This window comes from Manis pentadactyla, chromosome 1 (genome assembly GCF_030020395.1).
Source record: "Manis pentadactyla isolate mManPen7 chromosome 1, mManPen7.hap1, whole genome shotgun sequence".
NCBI classification, from domain to species: domain Eukaryota; kingdom Metazoa; phylum Chordata; class Mammalia; order Pholidota; family Manidae; genus Manis; species Manis pentadactyla.
Window position 1 is genome coordinate 195890010 of NC_080019.1, and position 21560 is coordinate 195911569.

Sequence of the window (21560 nt, forward strand, 5' to 3'; positions counted from 1 at the left end):
ATGCCTCTGGGATCTGCACCGGATGCCTCTGGCATTCAGCAAGGATGCTTCCCTGTGGTCATCTGGAGCTCTAACATCTCTCAGCCTTGTGTAAGCTCTGATAATCTCTCCTCAGAGCTCCAAAATTGCTCTTGTCTAGCATCACGTGTTCTGAGCTTTGAATGAATGGCTTAGTATTCAGCAATGGTCTCGAGGATGAACCACCTTTGTTTCCCTTCTCTCGGGATTCCAAATTCTATACCATCAGTTGTCCAATGTCTGAAAAACAGTTGCTTTAGATCTTTTGTTCAATTTTCCAGTTACTTAATGTGGGAGGACAAGTCAGGTTCATCATGGCACACAACAAAGCCTCACCCCTAGTTTTTGAGAATTTCTATTTCTTTTTCAGTCCAATCCTTGCTTCCCTCTTTGACTACTCAGTATCTTTCCCTGACTCTGAAACTGAGCCTCCTTCCTTCTGGGAATTCAAGCCCAACCTGAGACTCCCCACTGCCCCAGGGACTGGCCCGTGCAGCCAGTGTTCTCCAAATAGGAACTCTAACAGTGGGTCATGGAGACACATGAGAAACTGCCACTGAACTTCCTGGGGGCCTGGGCTTCGTGAGAAACAACAGCAACTCCACATTCCCCCAAGGCTCAATCAACTCCTATTCACAGAGACCCCACAGTATGTCAAGTCCTAACTGAGGGGCCTATCTGAGGGGTGATTCAGGCAAAATCCAGAGGCACATCTGAGGATTTTATGGGTAAGAGTCACCGAGGGAGCTGCTTGGCTTAGTGTCCAGGCATTGCCGGCGAGTTCTCGTGGGTCAGGGAATAGGGGACTTTGAGGGAGAAACGGGGCGTGTATGAAGAGTTAGTCTGAAGCCATTCTGAGAGGTAGGAACATGTGCTTAGCTATGGGCCTTGCAAATTTTCCAGGTTAAATATATTAAATTAGGACTGGTCTTTAGCAACAGAGGGGACACTCAGGAGTCTAAAGCAAGTGAGGCAAGTGTTCAACCTGGTGATAATGAGCTTCGTGGGTCAGCATCAGTTTGGGGACCCTGCACGCCAGGTCTTTGCCACAGGTCCCAAGGATAGCGAGGTGTGGGACAGTCTAGAGGTGTTGGTGTCTGGGTCACTTTTTCCTGTGCCTGGGGGCTGTTGCCAGGTATTTGGGGTCGGTTTGACCTCTGGTCATAGTCTACGTCCCTTGAGTCACTACTCTTTGTGTTGTTAATTAAGCTAGAAATCAACATAATGTCCCTGAACAAATAAAAGACCAATAAGAGAGTTTCATTTTTTATGAAACAAGTCTTCATGAGATGAGGCCCCACTCAAATGGTCCCTGCAGATGAGTGAGTGTTGGATGTCTCGGCGGGTTGTGCACCCTCTAGCAAGTCACTTTCTGATCTCAGAGTTGGCTTTGTTAAGCACGTCGATTGCCTTGACCATCTCCACTGGGCCATGTGGGGTGGGCAGCACTTTATTCAGATGAAGACTCTTCTGCAGAATTCTCATTCTCTGGGCTATTTCAAACCTTCTGGTTCCATGTGTTGCAGTCAGCACACTGAGCTGCGTGGCTGGAAACCGCATAGTGTACACCTGTGTGAGCATCCTCCTCCTTCCTGGGAATAGGACTTCAGCATGGTAGGCACTTTGATTTCCTGTACAACCTCCACACCTTCTGTGGTCAACTCCTGGGTGACCCTCTGACATGTACACATCAAAAGCCTTTTGATTTTATGACTGTTGGAATAGAATCACTACGTCTTTCAGCAACTCCAACACTTCTTTATTCCAGACATATTCTTTAAAGAGTTCTTAGAATACTCAGAAACCATCACTGTGCCTTTATGTTCTGGCCAATCCACTTGAGACCCACACATTCACTGTAATCAGAATGTGCTCGCTTTCTGTTGTATTGCCAATCCTTGTAAATACCTTAAGTATAAGTCCTATTACTCTGACCTTTGAGAGGACACAAAGGCCAGGAGAGGTTGAGGAAAATATCTCTGCTCACATAGGGTGCAAGCAGCAGAGATTTCAATCCCCAGGTATGCTCCTGATACCACCCCAGGGATATCAGTGGGCAAGCAAGAGGATTTCAGGCAATATACAGAAGAAAATTCCTGATTTGGAAGTTATGAAGGTATTCAAACATGCTTTGGAAAAACATAAATCCAGAAGACCTTATTCCTGATTTGGTGGGTGTTGTGAGAAGTTATAAGGGTGAGCCGAGAAAAGATATGTTCAGTGAATTGTTAATTACTGGTGCCGGGGTAAAGTGGTACAGGGGGTGAAGGGTGAACCCAAGGTAGCCCCAAATGGCCACAGGCTGCAAACCCACCCCCATGCCCTGCTGCCCAGTTGGGGCCCCAGGAGTTGCGGGATGCCACGGAGGGCCCACAGGATGGCAGAGTGCCGTGTGTGGGTGAGAAGGCTGAACATGTGGTCAAGTTGAGGAACAGATGGTGACACACAGGGCCAGTGCTGCGCTCAGAGGCAGGGGCATTTATTGGTCTGTTTGCTCTTGTGCCTCCAGAGGAGGCTGGTGAGGGGACAGAGACACTGTGGAAAGAGGCTGAGCTGACCCTCATGAGGGGTGGGAGATATGGGGGGAGGCACAGCCACGGGACTTCTAAGGAGAACCCTCAAGGGCTGAAGCAGAAGTGTGGGCATTCAGTTCTTCATGCACCAGCTCAGCAGCAGGTGGGCCAGTAGGCACAAGGACGTGGTCTAAGTGCAGGGCAATCAGGACTTGGAGACCAGCTTCCAGGTGAGAGCTGACCCCGTCCTCAGCGAGAGCAGCTGCCTGTGGGCACATGGATCCGACAGGGCTGGCTGTGAGGACCACAGTTACAAGGTGGGACCTGAGTCTGGCTGGTACCATGACGAGTGGGTCAGCAGCAGGCAGGGCAGGCGCACGCGGGGCGGCAGAGCAGGGACATGCAGGAGTTTGGGCGGCAGCAGCTGGGCTGGCAGGTGGAGGCGGGGGCACAGCAGGCGGGCCTGCACACGGGGTGGCAGATGAGGGACACGCAGGAGGAGGGTCTGCAGCAGGGCGGGGGGCAGGGGGTGGGCTGGCAGCATGGGGGTGCTGGGCTGGGGGCAGCCCCAGAGCAGATGGGCACACAGCACACAGGCTTGCAGCAGACAGACTTACAGCAGATGGGCACACAGCAGGCCTGCTGGCATGGGGAGGAGGTGCAGCAGGAGGGCTGGCAGCTAGACAGCTGGCAGCAGGAGGGTGTGCACGAGCTGGTGCAGGCTGACTGGCAGGGGCTGCACCCGCCACTCATGGGGGTGCAGACGAGGGTCAGGCAGGGGGCCGGGACACAGCAGCTGGACTGGTAGCAGCTGGGGGTGCAGCAGGGGGGCTCACAGCAGCTCTCAGGGCAGTCGTCCCCCTGCCAGGAGGGGCCGGTGCAGGAGCCCCAGGACCTGGGCAGGCAGACCCGGGGGCCGTAGCTCATGTCACTGGAGCAGATGGACAGGGTGGAGGCGGCCATGCTGGGCGGTGGGCTGGAGGGGGGTGTGTGTGTGAGTGTGTGAAAGTGTGTGAGTGTGTGTGAGTGAGGTGCAGGGTACTGGCTTTTATACCCCTCCAGGATCCCGTGTCCCAGGCCACAGGAGCCTCCAGTTATGGGTCACAGGACCCTCCAGTTCCGGGTCACAGGAGAGCATTAGGCATGTTTGTTTGCCTGGATGTTGTCCAGCTCATAAAACTCTTGGGAGTATCTGTCTGGGAAGCCTGGTCCCTGTGTCCCCGGGGCAGCAGAAGCGGGGTGGGCAGGGTGCCAGCCTGGGTTCTCAGTTGGGGGCGGAGTGGGTGGGTGGGTCGTGCCTGGGACCTTCAGTTGTTGGGGGGCCACTCAGGCCCAGCTGTCTGCTTGGAGGCAGATGGTGCCAGGAAGCACTTTCCTGTGGTTCACACACTGAGCCCAGTGGGGACACAGGACTGTTCCAGCTCGTGAAGGAGGAGCATATAGGGCAGGGGCACACCGAGGCCGGACCCAGAACTCTTGGCTGAGCTGTGGAGGAAATCTCTTCACCAACACAACTCCAGGCCTCACGCTCGGGGGCCACAGGCCTTTGTGCTCTAGGGCCGAGCTGCGTGCCTCCCTCCTGGCCCAAGATGAGGACAGTTCCGCGCGAGCCCCATGGGGCTCCTGGGCTGGGCTGCGGGAGAATCACAGCCCTCACCCCCTCTGTGCAGCTCCCAGGGACAGCCCCCTGCAGCCTGTACCCAGCCCTTCTGCTGCTGGTCTCCAAGCTGCCAGCCCCACACACCAGCCCAGTGTCCCTGAGTAGCACAGGGCCACAGAGCACAGCAGAGACACAAAGGTGGCCGTGCAGAGTGGGTTTCCCTCACCCCTGCCTGCCAGCCCCAACTTCCTCTCCAGACACAACTACTCTCTCCCCTTGACCTTCTCCCTCTGTCTCAGGGCCTTCCCCCTCCCTCTCTGTACACAGACACACACACATACACACACAGCATTCTTGTCATCCTCAGTGGTCCTGCTCTGTAAGCTGCCACACACACTGAATCAGCAAATACTTCAAACACTGAACCATCTCTCCTGGGGAAATTCAGGGTTGGGCCCCTGTGAGCCTCTGGTCCCAGCATTTTCATCAACCGACCAACACTTGACCGTGTTGGGTGTATGTTTCTGTTTAAAGACACCTAACCCAACACGCACCTGACATACATCGTCCTCCACATGGACTCCCAACCATCAGCCCTGGGACTCACACTGAGCCTCATGTATTTCCTCCACGCGGCACATCTCAGCCTTCTCGTGCTTAGGACCCTATACAGCACCCCAGCTCTGTGCCAGCGTGGGGGCCCATTTTACCAGGAAAATCACAAGCATACAGCCCAAAAACATGGCACTAAGGAGACTGTGAAATGGAGACTGTACAATCTGAGCTGAAACAAGAAGGTGACATGGCCCTGTTCCATCTCAGCAGGGGCCCTGCCTGGGGGATGGTCCAGATGACCATGCAAACGTTGACTTGGGGGTTGCAAATAAAGTGAATTCACATACGGAATCTGTGAATAATGAAATTGGCTCATCTACCTTCCATCTATCATCTATTCTCTCTCTCTATATATATATATGCACAAACATACATACATATATATATTTCTTTTGTGCATAAATTTTTAAAATATAATTGTATGTATTTTGCCCATTATGTTTTCTTTAAACTTAATATAATGTGGAGCTCCTTTTCCATGCTACTCTCTTGTTTACAGCTGCATAGTATTCCACCTTGTCCCATGTGTTCATTTCTTTTGCTGGGTAACAAATTACCACAAGCTTAGCAGCTTAAAACAATGTGCATGTATTGTGGGTCAGGAGTCCAGGTGTAGCTGAACCAGGTTCCCTGTGGGGCTGGATCACAGGGTCTCACCTGAAGGCTCCACTGGGGAAAGATGCACTTACAGGCTCACATCTTTCTTGTCAGGTGGTCCAACTGAGTGCCTCAATTTCTTGCTGGCTGTCAACTGCAGACCACCCTATTTCCTTGCCACATGGCCCTCTCCATGGGCACCTCACACAGGGCAGGTGACCCCTTCAGAGCTAGTAGGGGAGAGGGTCTCCTCCCAAAATCAGAGGTAGGATCTTACGTAAGGTCATCACACAAATCCCCTCATTGTTGCTGTATTCTTTGAGCCTGTAAGCATGTCCTGGCTCCTGAACACACTCGAAGGGTGGGGCCACCCAGCATCTATCTCACACGGTCTGTGTCTCAGATTATTGAACAAGCTTGTGCCATCATGCTATTCAGGAACACCTGTGGGATAAATGCCTAATGATTCAGGCTTAAGAGTATGAAGTTTTAACTTTTAACAGCAAACTGGCCTTCAGAGTTGTGCAAGCATCTACAGCCTGCGGCAGCTGGCAGCACTAACCTGCTCACTTGCTGCCCAACCTGTGTCCATGGCTTTTTGTTCATCTGGAGATGTTTTGCTTCTCTTCACCTGTGAGTGGTGGTCTTGCTGGGCTAGAATTCCATGTTTGTAGTCATTTTATTCCAGCAGCTTAGAGATGCCATCTCTTTACCTCCTTGCTCTCATCATTTCTGTTGGAAAATCTACTCTACATCTCACTGCTACAACTTTGAAGTTAATGTTTCTTTTTCCTGATTGTGTTCAACAATTTGTCTTTATCTTCAAATTGCATTGGTTTCATTATGACAAACTGGGGTGTGGTTTCATTGGTATTTATTCCCTTAAGGTTTATAATACTTCTTGAATCTGTAGCTTGGTTCTCGGTTTAGAAAATTCTTTCTTATTATCTCTTCAAACATTCTCCCATTCTCTTTCTTTCCCCCCATATGGGACTCCAGTGACAAAAAAAAAAAAGTGAAGTTTTTTTCACCATGTTCTACCACATTTGTTCAATTATTTTCCCTCTGATTTAATCTCCAGCTGTATCCCAGGTGCTTCAGAGCTTCCAGGTCACGAGTCCCTCTCTGCCATCCAGTCTGCTATTAAATCCATCTCTCAGTTCATAACCATTGTTACATTTTGTCAGTCTAGAATTTCCACTTGTTTCTTTTTATATATTTCAGTTTTATGATAAAACTCTCCATCATTATATCTATTCCCTTGAGCATATCCATCACAATTATTTTAAAAATCTGTCTGATAACTCCAACTCTGGGTCATCTCTGGGTTTGTTTCTATTGTCTATTTTGTCTCTTGGCCCTATTTCTTGGCATGACTATAATTCTTGGCTGAATGTATGCATCATGTATGAAAAATTCTAGCAGTTCTGGATGCATTTCTCTTCTTCCAAAGACGTTCACCTCTCCCTCTGTCCAACAGTCCGAGTAGAAGCAGAAGACTAACTGATACAGGGTTGGGAGGCAGCCTCTGCAGGCTCTGGACTATGTCTGGTTTTCCCCATTCCTAGGATGTGGCTTTCCCAGGTCCCCAGTTGAGAGCTGCTCCTTGGCTACTCTTCACTCCGCATAGGTCTCCTTGGTAATGAGATTGAAAAATCCCTATGTGACTTTCTGCTGGCTTGCATGTCATAAAAATGTGACAAATGCCTTGAGGGGTCACTCTTTAGTCCTTGAGCTCTTCTTGGAGCCTCCTATCTGTCTGGGGTCTGGTCTCCTGGTGTCCTCGCTGCCACTGCAGTCACACAAATCCCCATGTAATGTTCTCCAACCCCATAAGATGTCCAGGAGCCCTGCCTGGCTCCTCTACATCTTAGTTGCAGTGTTCTTGCTGCCCAGTGTCTCCCCCTCACACCCCACGTCAAGTTCACCAGTTGTACTTAAGGGAAAAGCCATTTGGAGAAAGCCACCTCACTGAAGTTCCCTCCCTCCAGTGATGTTTGTCCGTCAATTCTTAGTGTCAGCAGCAGCCTCCAAAAGCTTTAAACAGACGTTTTTGCATTTTATGCAGCTTTTCAAGTTATTCTCAGCAGGAATGTATGTCTGGCACAAGCTGCCTTGTCATAAAGAGAGATCTCTCTCTCTCTTTCTCTTTCTCTTTCTAATGTACTTCCAGCCTATACCACAAGTTCCTATACTTCTGGAAGGGCCAGGAGCTGAGCACAGGAGGCCAGGCTCAAATCTATATCATATTTATAACTCAAAATATAAAGGATGGCAGCTAAGCCCACAGTGTAATTTAATTCCTAGAACCCTTTTCTTGCCTTCCATAAATTTCCCAAGAGTCGAGAGGCACAGGGTGAGAACCACTATCAGACATAGAATAGCCAGGAAGGGTGATGACTTGAGCCCACTGACTTGATAGGGACACTCCATGGGCCAGAAAGCCCCCTCAGAGCGCACCCACTCCCTGGGCCCCGTGTGCGCTGGGCTGCGCCCATTCATCACTAACATCTCAGGATCCCAAGAGCCTGTCTCTCCTGGGCTGCAGGGAACCACAGCTCCAGGCTGCGCCTTGCTTGTCTCTTCGTTCTCAGGCCTGGTGCCGTTTCCAGCATGTGAGAGGATTTGCTGCATGGGGAATAAATTCATGCTTGGGAAGTAAAAGGATGGAGAGGATTTGAAACATGCATAGCAGAGAGAACCAGAGGACTTGGTGGCCACTGGACATTATTTGCAGAAGGAAGGGAGAGGCTTGAATGACTTTCAAGTGTCTGGCTGGGGTGACCCAAGGTAATTTTAACAAAAAAATTAACAAGAAATTCTAAAGCAATCATTATTTTTCCTGTGGAGGCTCTGATACGATGGCTCTGGTTAAGCTCACAATTTGCGGTGTTGGGGCTAAATGCAAATGGGAGTAGAAGCGTTTGCACAGATGTGGGTCCTGCAGCCTCACCAAGGGATCAGGCAGAAGACAGAGTGTGAACACTCCGTACGGGGAAATGGGAGGTAGCGCTCGCTGCCACGCTGGCCCACCTCTGCCTGCATGCACCTGCCCTAGTGCCCCCAGGGGGCTCCCTACACCAGAGGGAGGACTGGGGGGTCACAGTCAGAAAAGCTCTGGCCTTACCTGCCCCTGAGCTGCACTTCTCCAACCAGGCACTCTGGAGCCATGGCACCCTGACAAGCTGAGCCCCAGGTGTGCACAGGACCAGGCCCAGGGCTGGCAGAAGTGCAGTTAGGAATAGGATCAATGGCTGCTTCCTGCAGCCAACTCAGACCCAGGACATGCCACTGCAGACACCCTCTTTCTACTTCAACATTATGTTCTGGGCCAGAGAGCTTATGATGCATCAACAGACACCAAAATACAACAGGAGTTTTATAGCTGAACACCTCGGAACAAAACAACCATGAATGAGAGTTCTCTGGGCTCCAAACACCAAGCAGGAAGGGAGCCTGCAGCATGGGAGCCTGCAGTTGGGACAACACAAGCCAAGAGGGGTATAAAAGCTGGCACTCCAGGCACCTCACTCACACACACTCACACTCACACACACAGTCACACCACCTCCTCCAGCCCACCGCCCAGCATGGCCGCCTCCACCCTGTCCGTGTGCTCCAGTGACCTGAGCTATGGCAGCTGGGTCTGCCTGCCCGGGTCCTGGGGCTCCTGCACCGGCCCCTCCTGGCAGGGGGATGACTGCCCCGAGAGCTGCTGCGAGCCCCCCTGCTGCATCCCCAGCTGCTGCCAGTCCAGCTGCTGTACCCCGGCCCCCTGCCTGACCCTCGTCTGCACCCCCATGAGCGGCGGGTGCAGCCCCTGCCAGTCAGCCTGCACCAGCTCGTGCACACCCTCCTGCTGCCAACTGTCTAGCTGCCAGCCCTCCTGCTGCACCTCATCCCCGTGCCAGCAGGCCTGCTGTGTGCCTGTGTGCTGCAAGCCCGTCTGCTGCAAGCCCGTGTGCTGTGTGCCCATCTGCTCTGGGGCTGCCCCCTGCCCAGCTCCCCTGTGCTACCAGCCCACCCCCTGCCCCCCGTCCTGCTGCAGACCCTCCTCCTGCGTGTCCCTCATCTGCCACCCCGTGTGCAGGCCCACATGCTATGCCCCCGCCTCCCCCTGCCAGCCCAGCTGCTGCTGCCCAGCCTCCTGCGTGTCCCTGCTCTGCCGCCCCACGTGCGCCCGCCCCACCTGCTGTGGCCCCGCCCCGGCCCAGAAGTCCTGCTGCTGAGTAATCTTCTTACAGGCCCCACCAAAGCTTAGGAGCTCACTGCCATCTGCACCCCCTGGGCTCCTCACTAAGAGCCAAGACATCTCAAGCGCCCCACTCTCGGGCCCCTGCAGTGGACGTTTGGGGTCTCCTGTTCACCCACTGCGCATTCTCCTCCTCGAATGGCTCATCTATTTCCTCAAGCAGTGACTCCCCAGATCAGTGCGCCCTGCTCCCCAGCCTGGGTCGGCAGTGACGTAGTCATGCCAGCTGGACTTTGCAGGCCTTTGGGGCTTACGCGGAGGGGAGGAGATGATGTACTCGCGGCTGCTCCTGGCTGTTGCCCCGGACCCTGGTGTGGCCCCTGGGGGCTGTCAGTCCCTTCCAATAAATTCCTTTCCTGAGGAAAGTACCTAAATGCAGTTCTATTGTTTACAACAAAGACTCGGGCCTGATATTCTCCAACATGAGGCTGGCCCAGGGTAATTCCCCAGGATCACCACATCTCTGCCCCTTCAGAGGAGATCCCGGAAACCCCAGGACCCTGGGCATATGTATGTGCAAGGGATGGCTGACTTCCAAGGACACAAAGGATATGACCTGACAGCTATGCCTGCCCTGGGGAGGGGCCCCTGTTCAGGGGTGACACCCCTGACCCCAGAGGGTCTCCAGCCCTCCCACTCCAGAAGCATGAACCCCACAGGTCGGGTGCAGAAAGGGGTCAGAGGGCCTGGGACGCCATTCTCAGGCCTGCTCGCAAGGCCAGGACCCGGTGGTGTCGGGGCACGGGGACTGTGGGAGGGCCCCCATGGGAGGAGGGCTCCTGGGCCCAGCCTGTACAAGCACCTGGCTCGTGCCCATGGCAGCTCTCCCTCTGGCGTTGGGAGTTTGGGGCCAGGCAGAGGGGCCCAGCTACCCGGCCCCCAGTCACTCAGACGCTGATCTCTGTAAGTCCCTGGGAGACGCCAGCCGACACCCCCTTGTCTCAGCCCCCTGGGGAGCCGAGTGTGTCCTGCACAGGGAGGGGCTCTGGGTCGGGCGCCCTGGCCTCCCCACCATGCCTGTCCGGGGCCAGTTTTGCTCTGCGTGCTGAGTCCTGGGGGTTCTACTGGATCATTGAAATTAGGGTGCTCCTGGGGACCCCGCCACCATCAGATTGGTAAAAATACCTGCCTGGTAACAAGCACAGCCTGGAGTGTAGAAAAAAGATTTGCTCTGTGCTGTTGATAACATCCAGAAAAGCAGAGCCTGAGCAAACCCTACACCCAGGGAGGGCTCTCCTGGGCAAGGTCTGACCTTAAAAACAGGGTAAATGCCCTTCCGCAGGAGATGGGATCTTTAAACCACAGTGGGTGCCCAGAAAGGAGGAGCACACGGTGGCTAAACGACTGAATCAGGGAAACGTCAATACAGATGAATCTCAGAATCAACACTGAGATTTCAAGATCAAGGTACATATTGATACATAGAGAATAATGCACATTTAAAAGTCAGAAACACAAAGCAATATTGTGTCTTCATGGCTACAAACATCTTTGTTAAACCTACAGAAGCACATGTGGGACAGCCTCAGAACAGTGGGTGCCCCGAGGGCAGAGCGGGAGGGAGGGCAGGGGGCTTCGGGGGCCTGCTATTGCAAATAGTGCAGAATGCTCAGATTTGTTCATGTTGATTCAAAGATATATGCATGTTTATTACATTATATTTTGTACTTTCTATAGTATTTCATAATAAAAATACTATCCAGAAAGGTAAAAAGATGTCACGTGGACCACATTCCTGAGCCAGATTCACTAAGATAAGCTTATAACAATAAAAAGAAAGTTTCTTTGGTAAAATGCAAAGGCACTTGCTCAAGCTGAGGTGAAAACAGAAAGTCAATAAAAGGCTCTTAGGAAATAAATGAAGGAGGTACTATACCTCAGAATGTGTAGGGTTTGGGTAAAGCAGTGTGCAGGGAATAAATTAAACCCTTAAAGTCATACAGTAGCAAATAAACAAGATTGAAAATAAATAAGATTTCAATTTAGAAAGTTAAAAAAACTTCCCAAAAGGAAGTAAAATAAATAAATTAATAAAATTAATGTATTTAAAATAAAGAAATAATAGAACCATTAAAACCAAACATCCTTTCTGAAGACCTATGAAAGAATTTTAATGTTGGCAAATCTAAAAGAGGTAAGAAACATTAAATATGAAAACAGGCACATGAATGAAGATGGAGAAAATTTTAAATTATGAGAAAAATGTGTATCATGAAGTCAACACAATCAAAATTTACAGGTGAGGGGGATCACTTTCTAGGAAAATATCACTGACATCAATGCAGGAAAGGTAAAAAAAAAAACACATGAATAAGTTAGTGACCACAGAAGAAACTGCAAAGATGGGCAAACAGTGTGTGTTGCAGTGCTTATGAGGTCCGGGTGTTGGTACAAACACAGACGAGGAGCAGCCCCCCCCACTGCCGGGGACTCACGGTTAGGGACCACTGCTGCCTGGGCGGGTATGCTACTGGGCAGCTGCCTATCTGTATGGGAAAAACACTTTGACCTCTAGCTCACACCAAACACAAAATTAATTGCAGGTGGGTCACAGAGCTAAGCGTGAAAAGTAAAACAATGGGGATCTAGAAGAATATGCAGTGGGATGTCTCATGATGGCTGTGGTAGGCAGAGACTTTGGAACTAAGGCATTAAAAACATTAAACATAAAGAAAAGAATCAATAAATTGGATGTCATTAACACTAAAATCTTGTATTCACCCGAGGACACCACGCACACACACAGCACGGCCATGAGGGTGCCTCGAGTTAAAGGTTCCACCGCGCGTCAACAAGGACGTGGGACCGAATGCTCACACGACTGCCAGTGGGAATATAACATGGCACACTCACTCTGAAAACAGTTTGGCTGTTTTTTAAACATTAAACATACACCTCTCATGTGGCCCAAGCATTCCACTCCTGGCTATTTACCCAACAGGAGGGAAAACACACGTCCACACAAACAACTGTCCACAAACGTTCAGAGCTTTTTTTTTCAAACTGGCCACATCAACAGCTGAATGGATAAACAAAGTGTGACATAACCCCACAATGGAATACTACTCAGCACAAAAAGAAGCTAACCACTGATAATGCAACCCCATGCTGAGACCCCACACACATTTATATATCTCAATATACTGGGAGGAAGAAGTCACACCAAAGAGTTCATAATATGTAATGCCGTTTATGGAAAACTCTAGAAAAGGCAGATCTAACCTAGACCAGAAGGACACCTGTGGTTTCCTGGGCCCAGGGTGGGGAGGGGGTGTGATTCACTGTAAACAACACATTGGAAATTTGGGGAGTGATGGAAAGGTTCTATATCTTGCTTATGATAGTGATCACACAGGTGTATCCATTACCAAAGCTCAATAAATGCAAAGTTGAAATGGGTGGATTTTACAGTACATAAATCATACCTCAGTTAGGTTGACTTTTTAAAAAGGACACCATCAAGAGGATGAGAAAAACAAGCCCAGACGTGGATGCACTTGTGTCATGCTCACATCCAGAGGCATGCGGAAGCTCACTTGTGCCATCCCGCGAGAGCTAATCATGCACACCAGCAACTTCATATTGGTAGCTATGGTAGGAGAATTTACACCATGGAAATCAGTAAATGCAACAAGTCAGGGCTTTTCTGTTTTTGTTTTATAGAGAGCCAGTTATTAAACAGTTACCAGCACACCACTGCATATATACAACAAATAACTCATACTTAGAATATATACTAAATTTATGTAAGTCATAAGAAGTACAAATAACCCTATTTTTTTAAAAGCAAGGAAAGATATCCAAATGTTCAATCACCAGCTTTCCTCATCAGGAAATGCAAATTAATGCAATGATGTGGTATTCCTAGATACTTTCCAAAATGGATAAAATTTGAAAAGAGTGATAATCCTCATGTTATACAGGATATAGAGTGACTGAAATTCATAAAATTGACTAGTGGGAATGTAAATTTCTTTAGAAAGTTGTCAGATAATATATGCTAAACTGATGTATGCCTATCTAAGACCAGCCATTCCACCTCCATGTGTACACTGAAGAGAAATTCGTAAATATATCCATCAAAAGCAGAACATCCAAGGATTTTTATAGCAGCATTATTAATATTAGAAACCTGGAAATCATCCAAATTTCCATCACTGGGAAAGAGGATGGATAAATAATGTGTAGCATGGTTTGGTGCAATGATTTACAGCACTGCAAACAAAGAATGAACTGCTGATGCAGGCAGCAACACAGGTGCTTATCACACACCATGCTTCGTTGAGCAAAAAGAGCCATATGCAAAAGAGTAGATGGAACAGGTGAAACTAAACGGGGAGAGAAGGTGGAGTGGTGAAGGCTCCTTGGAGAGGAGGGTTGACTGAGAAAGAGCATGTGGGAATACCTAGAATTCTGAAGACATTCTACATCTTCAGTGACACTTCCTAAGGGAAAACTTCTAACGCAGAAGGCTATACCCAGCTAAACTATCAGTCAAGCATAAGGGCAGAACAAAGTCATTTTTAGTTATGCTATGCTCAAAAATTTATCTCCCATGCACCCATTTTCAGAAAACTACTAGAGGGTGTGCTCCAACAAAACAAGGGCAAAAACCCAGATGAAAAAAAGACACAGCATTCAGGAAATAAGACATCCATGATAGGAGAAAGATAAAGGAAAACCTGAAGATAATGGTGAAGCGAGATCCCTAGAAGGGGCCTGTGCATCCAGCTGGGGGAAGAGACAACAGGTATCAGCCCACAAATAAAAAGGACTCTGGGAGAGATGTTTCCAAAAAATGAATAAAGCTGATGAATTGCATGCTATGTTTGAACCTTTTGAGTGAGTGGAGCTTGTGGATGAACAAATCAGAGAGTTTGGCCACAGTTTAATGATAGACACACAGAAACAATAAGCAAACACAGGAAGCAATTGTTAACTCTAAGAAAGGAAAAACACTAGCAAAAACAAAATATGCAGAAGTAAGAAAATTAAATCTGGTTCCATCACACAGACCTGGCTATCAGCAATACTCCCTTGATTAAAATAATACAGATTCTGACACAAATTTAACCAAATATTGGGGTATTACTGCCTGCCAAAGCTGGGATGAGAGGAACTTTTTATGGGGCTGATGGATAACAAGCGAGTGCTTTCCTCCATATCAGAAAACCAGCTCACCTTTAAAACCCAAAACTCAAGAAATAACAGAATATGCACATTATTTGGTAATTGTGAGATAAACGGGGGAACTAATATGGCATCTGGGATGGACACTGGGAGCGGTGTGCACACAGAAGGGCTGTAGAGGGAGGCGGGAGGAGCTGCTCCCAGCTCACAGGGTGAACGGCCAGGCACGGAAACAAGATATTAAGGGGATGGCAGAGATCACAGGGTCCCGTCTGAGTCTGCACATGGAACAGGAGAGGGGGGCACTCTCCAAGCCAAATGAAGGAGGTCTGGGACACGTGTGGAATATCTGCTGAGGCCAGAATTTACAACAAAGACACTGCAAAAATGGAAAGAGGATCCAAGCGTTTTACAAACATATCTAACTCATGAGCCATTCAACCAACAGACAACGAATCTCAGCATTTGCTTTCAGACACACCTAACCAGCTAATACCAGACACACTCAAAAGTCTTGGGGACAGCGTTACAAACATCTCATAGCAAATAGACTAATGAGAGTTGTCAGGAAACACTCTGAGTAATAACAAGGAAAGGGAAGGCACTGCACCCCAGAGAGGGGTATAAAAGCCCTGACACCCAGAGCACCCCACTCACCCCCAACACTCACACTCCCAGCCACTCACCTGGCAGCACAAACCTCCAACATGGCCAACACCTGCTGCCCCAGGACTTGCGTTATTACTGCATCTACCCTGTCCGTCTCCTCCAGCAACCGGAGCTGTGGCAGCCGGGCCTGCTCACCCAGTGCTTGCACCAGCCCCTCCTGGCAAGTGGACAGATGCCAGGAGAGCAGCTGCGAGACCCCCTGCTGTGCCCCCAGCTGCTGCCAGTCCAGCTGCTGCGCCCCGGCCCCTTGCCTGACCCTCGTCTGCATCCCCGTGAGCTGCTGCGGGTGCAGCCCCTGCCAATCAGCCTGCACCAGCCCGTGCACACCCTCCTGCTGCCAGCTGTCTAGCTGCCAGCCCTCCTGCTGTACCTCCTCCCCGTGCCAGCAGGCCTGCTGCGTGCCTGTCTGCTGTAAGTCCATGTGTTGCAACCTTGTGTGCTGTGTGCCTGTCTGCTCTGGGGCGGCCCCCTGCCCAGCGCCCCTGTGCTACCAGTCCACCCCCTGCCCCCCGTCCTGCTGCAGACCCTCTTCCTGCGTGTCAATCACATGCTGCCCCATGTGCAGGCCCGCCTACTGTGCCCCCGCCTCCCCCTGCCAGCCCAGCTGCTGCCGCCCAGCCTCCTGCATGTCCCTACTCTGCCGCCCCACGTGCGCCCGCCCTGCCTGCTGCTGACCCACCCAATCCCCAGGCCAGCCGGGCTCAGGCCCACCCTGGGACTGGCCCTCCGAGCCTCCCCTCAGTCTGGTCCTGACCTGTGTTAGGCGGCTGCCTGCCTCAGGACGGGGTCACCCACAGTGTCCACCATCCTGACCTGACCTCTGACCCCTGCCTCCCAGGAGGCACCTCCGCCACCTCTGGGTCACCTGTCCTTCCCTCCCCATGTCTCTGCTCCTCGGGTCCCTGGGCCTCCACTTCCAGCCTCGGTTCCCCAGTAAACCCACTGCCTCACCTCACCGCCTCCTTTCCTTGGACACTCTTGGGGACGGGGGGTCTCAGGGTTTTGGCCAGACATTGTCTCCTCTGGCCATGAGTATTTCTAGGACCAAGGCTGGGGGCTCCCACAGGGCACGGCTAACTGCTCGGGGCAGGGCCCCCGGGTGGACCCCAACTGTCACTCAGAGAGGCCACTGTTCCCGGGCTTCCCCAAGCCTGGTTGCCTGAGCCTTGCTGTGGTCTGGGGGCTCTCTCAGCCCTGGGCCCTTTCCTGCCACTGTCCCATTTGGGAAAACTGTACCCAGAGTCACCTGCCAAGAAGCAGGGCCGGGGGCTCCACACAGCACAGCCTCTGGGGGCCCCGGGGACCCCTTGGGGAGCCCCTGTGGGTTCTGCCAATGTGCAGAAACATGATGAGGGAGGGAGGAGCTGCTCCCAGCTCACAGGGGGAACGACCAGGTGTGGAAATAAGATATTCAGGGGGGTGGCAGGGCCCACAGGGTCCCATGTGCTGCCCAAGGACCCCCCTGAAGGTCCAGATTCGTCTGGAAGCTTGAGGGACAAGGAGTCATGGATGCAGGGACCGTGTGACCTGAGGACACCTGGCAGGTCTGGATGTAGCAACAGCCACGGGCAGCAGCCCACTGACTTCGGGGCGACGCTGGCACTGGGTGACGGCACCTGCCGACAGGGGAGGAAGTACTCTGGGACAGTCACCTGGGGTGGGGCCGGGAGTGTCCCTTCCACGCCCACTAGCCCCACCCAGGAAGCTGGTCCTGAGTGGTTCACACAAGTGACCTGTGATTTTCCAGGCTGTCCCCCATCTTCCCCAGGCCTGGTATGAGGACGCGTCACGTTTCTGTCTTCACTGACCCCCTGTGTGCTTCCCTCCTGCACCCACAGAGCCGTGTAGACCCCTTGCTGGGGAGCTAATAAACTTATGTGCTCCACTGTGGTGATCTTGCCTGCTGAGGGGCACAAGCCCGGCCCTCCCGGCACTCCTGGTGTGGGAGTCCATGCTGGCTCTACCCCCTTCCTGGCCCCCAGCAGAACACCTACCAACCAGGGCCGGCTGGAGGACAGGGAGCCGTGCCAGGGCCAGGCCGGCCTGCCTGCACTGACCCCACAGCTTTCCAGAGCACTGGGCGACATGAGGCGACCACACAGGGGCGACTACCTCCAGGGCTGGTGGTGGCCCCAGTGCGGGCTCCCGTCCGGGCTGTGCTTGGGACTCTGGAAACAGTACTCCTGTCCCTCTGCCCTGGGACTGTGGGCACACAGTAGATCCCATTCACCAAGGCATTTAGAGGGGGTCCATACAGGCTTCTTCGAGAAGACATGGAGAGCAGCCCTCAAACAGTATGGGTACCTAGGATGGCACAGATGCTAAAGTGACTTCTCACGAACACAGGACAACACACAGAAGGCACGAAAGGCAAACCAAAGTGTGGGGGAGATATTTGGCAGGAAATATATAAATCAGAGAAGAAGGTGAAAGCCCCAGTAGCAAATGGGCATGACTACCTACTGACATGCAATGACCTCAGCTGGGCGGCCTTGAAAGGCATTCAGCTCTGCCAGAAATCGACCCGTGCTGGTGAGAACCGCAGCGGGTGCCATCCCACCTATTGCCCCGGTCAGGACAGTCGGATGGCAGCACTGTGGGCAGGTGCAGAGAGTGGGGTCTGTGGCTCACAGGGCGGGCAGTGCAAGTGGGCTCAGTCCCTCTTGGAGGAATCGGGCAGTGCCTTAGCCAGCAGGACGTTCTCCTGTCTCCCGGCCTGGCAGTTCTGGAGAATCGCCTGCATTTGTGTATAAGCTGCATTGTTTGTTACCGTGAAAAATTAGACATGATCTGAATATCCAGCAGCAAGAGTGAATAAGCCGACAGTACTTTACAGTGGGAGTGAGTGCGTCTGAGGGACGCGGGCACACGTGCAGACTGCACAGAGCGTCACACCCCCGGCAGCCAGCTGCTGGGGGAAACATGCTTCCTCTAGGGTCTGAGGCGCAAAGCGAGTCTCTCGTCTGGGGATGTGCACCTCAATAGTTTGTGTGAAGAAACAGACAGTTGGGGGATGTTTTAAAAAAAACTTTTGCTGTGGATTTAACTTGGGATCTGCCACCAGATTAATCAGACATCACTAATTCCACAGTAAAAGTCTTTTAAAAATCCCCCAACTATTTCCCTTGAAAATTTTCAAACCTCAGGAAAGTTGCCCACACACACAACAGTGAGCACCTGGCATGCATCCCCTCTTCCCCTGCATCCCACAATGCTGCTGTAGGTGCCCTGTGAGTCCTGGTCCCCAAGGGATCACCTGTGGGTACCAAACGCCACTGGCCGCCGTGTGCTTGAGCAGCAGAGCCACGTGCCCCCAGCAGATGCCAACATGCTGATCACACCGGAAACACCCGTGTCCACAGGGAGGGCAGGCAGGGCTCAGCCAGGTGGGGCCAGGAGAGGGACAGACAGTATGACAGTGGCAGCTCCGGACTGGGTTTAGCAATGCAAGCCCACCCTGCCAGGGGCTGCCCTCTGCCCTCCCAGGGCCCAGCCATTCTGCCCTGTTCTAGCCCCTCCCTCCCTCTTCCCAAGGCACCTTCTGGACTTGGTGTTCCTCCACCTCGGGGCATTGGGACCCCTCTGGCCCTGTTCCCAGGGCCAGTGCTGGAGCCCAGGCCTGCTCTGACCAGAGCCCCGGGCCCAGCTCCCTCCTGTGATGGAGGAGCTCATGCACAGGGATGGGAGGGGTTGGCAGCGAGGGCACACAGGGAGTGGCACCATGCAGCATGGTGACCACGCCTGTCCAGCTCACCAGAGCAGCCCACAGACCCAGGTCAGACAGCCGGCCGGATCACTACAGCCCCCAGGCAGTACTGGGTCCTGGGGAAGACCAGCATCCCAGAAGACACACTGCCTCACGCTCCTCAGGACCTGCCCTGAGGTGACAGGGGAGCCTGCTGCTGGGACAGGCCATGGAGGGCACAAAAGCCGCAGCCCAGGCACCTCACACTCACACTCACACACTCATGCACACACACCCTCCTCCAGCCCACCACTCACCATGGCTGCCTTCACCCTGTCTGTCTACTCCAGGCCTGAGCTACAGCCACTGGGTCTGTCTGCCTGGGTCCTGGGGCTCCTGCACTGACCCCTCCTGGCAGGGGGACGACTGCCCCGAGAGCTGCTGCGAGCCCCCCTGCTGCACTCCCAGCTGCTGCCAGTCCAGCTGCTGCCCCCCAGCCCCCTGCCTGAGCCTCGTCTGCACCCCCATGAGCTGCGGGTGCAGCCCCTGCCAGTCAGCCTCCACCGGCTCGTGCACACCCTCCTGCTGCCAGCTGTCTAGCTGCCAGCCCTCCTGCTGCACCTCCTCCCCATGCCAGCAGGCCTGCTGCAAGCCTGTGTGCTGTGTGCCCGTCTGCTCTGGGGCAGCCCCCATACCCAGTCCCCCATCCTGCACTGCCAGCTCCCCTCCCCTGTCTTGCTGCCACCCAGTCCCCTGCGTGTCCCTGCAGTGCCGCCCTGTCGCTGCTGACAGAACACGTCACTGAACCAGCTCCTCCTCCCCGCAGCCTCTGGAAGCCCCGGCCTCCCAGCCTCCTGGGCCCACCCCACCCAGTTACAGCTCAGCCACAGCGGAAAGACTAGCCTCTCTGCCCCCAACTCTGCCCAGGCCTGGGGGTCTGAGATGCTCACAGGGCTCCTCCAGACCTGACCTTAACCCATGGGTGCCCTGATGGCTGCCCACGGTGCGTCCCTGCTTCAGGTCACATCCCTCCTGAGGGGCTGGTCCTGCAATAAGCAGTGTCATTCTCAGCCTCTGAACACCAATAAAAGCCGCTCCCCTCATTGGCCCTCTGTGTCGCCTGCATACACTGGGTGGTGGGAGGCGATGCAGTGATGCCTGGGCCCTCGAGTCCTCTTTATATTGCTGTTTTGGGGGGCTTGGGACCCCTGCCCATGGCACCTGGAAGCCCATGTCTACCTCATGCCATCTGTCTGTTGTCCGGCCACCATCCCAGGTCCTGTGAGACCTCAGAAGCTTTGCTCTTGGGCAAGGCCTGTGGGCACCATCTGGGCTCAGAACAAAGCCCTCAGCCCCTGTGGGCAGAAGCACAGCCCAGGTGCAGGGTGACCCAGAGGACAGCACCGCCCCAGTTGTGCTGGGTGGGGGTGTGGTGTGGGGGACCGACTTTGGCAACCGACAGTCATCTCAGGACCGTTGGCATCCTGAGCTCACACACAGATGCTGGGATGCCCATGCTCCTGTGCCAGGCCTACTGCTGGGATGCAGAAGGCAGAGAACAAGACGCAGCCTCGTAGCTCCTGCCTGCTGGCTGGGCTGAGGGAGAGCGGGGGGAAGAGATGATCTCAGAAGGCAGGGCTGGAGAAAGCCCAGGGCGGTGTGCGAACACACGTGTGCTGGTACAGCCAGATACTGCATCAGGCTGGGAGCGGACTGAGGGGTAAGACTGTGGGGCACGGGGCACCCACAGTGGGTGGAAACCACAGGCTGCCCACAAGAGGCTCCGCAATGTGCTGCTAATGAGAGCATGGAGGCCTGCATTTTATATCCTTGCCAATTCGATAGGGAAAGACAGCTCCTTGTGGCTTCTTTGCCTACACACACCCCAGGGTGTGGACACACCATTACTGCTTGTGCAGAACCAGAGAGATGGGCATTTAAAGTCTCTAGTTTTGATTAGTACCAACACCACTGTGAGGGTTCATGCCACTGACTGTGTGCATGAGTGTACATTCTCATGGGGCCTAAACTCCTAGATGTCGGATTGCCAGGTTGAAGTGTTTGCTGACTTCAAATTCTGAGAAATACTGATAAATGCCCTCAACTGGACTTTTCAACATTGTGTCTTCTAAGAAGGGTGTCAGAAAAGACAGGGACCAGGGAACTTAAAGGGTCCACCTCCCAGAGAAACACTGAAGAGAAGGCAAAGCCATCAGAATCAACCACATCTAAACTGTGGAGAATGGCCAAAGGTTTATAGCAGCCACAGGGAGGCTTCATCATGAAGGGGCAGCTGCCGCCTGGCACAGGAGCTCTGCACTTGAGCAAACCCTTGCTGCACCCTGTGTGCCCAGCTCAGCAGCAGCCTGTGCTCCCAGTGAGGGTTCCTGGCAACTGGAGGGGCAGAGCAGACCTTGCCCTAAAAAGAGTGTGGTTGTCTGCTCTGACCCGTGGGCGGCTCCTTGGACTCACACACAAGGC

The 21560-nt window shown here is 52.8% G+C and overlaps 4 protein-coding genes across 4 annotated transcripts in view; 2 read left to right on the forward strand and 2 right to left on the reverse strand.

Moving 5' to 3' along the window:
* Nucleotides 1-21560, reverse strand: part of TSPEAR (thrombospondin type laminin G domain and EAR repeats) — a 158629-nt gene that overhangs the window by 75407 nt on the left and 61662 nt on the right. The window lies entirely within an intron of this gene.
* LOC118925814 (keratin-associated protein 10-8-like) lies at nt 2484-3542 on the reverse strand. The gene has a single exon (XM_036912060.2). The coding sequence runs from the start codon at nt 3492-3494 to the stop codon at nt 2886-2888; it is 609 nt and encodes a 202-aa protein (XP_036767955.2). The 5' UTR covers nt 3495-3542; the 3' UTR covers nt 2484-2885.
* LOC118925809 (keratin-associated protein 10-3-like) lies at nt 8399-10042 on the forward strand. Its single transcript, XM_036912055.2, has one exon. The coding sequence runs from the start codon at nt 8754-8756 to the stop codon at nt 9570-9572; it is 819 nt and encodes a 272-aa protein (XP_036767950.2). The 5' UTR covers nt 8399-8753; the 3' UTR covers nt 9573-10042.
* On the forward strand, nt 15433-16268 carry LOC118925810 (keratin-associated protein 10-8-like). The gene has a single exon (XM_036912056.2). The coding sequence runs from the start codon at nt 15433-15435 to the stop codon at nt 16066-16068; it is 636 nt and encodes a 211-aa protein (XP_036767951.2). The 3' UTR covers nt 16069-16268.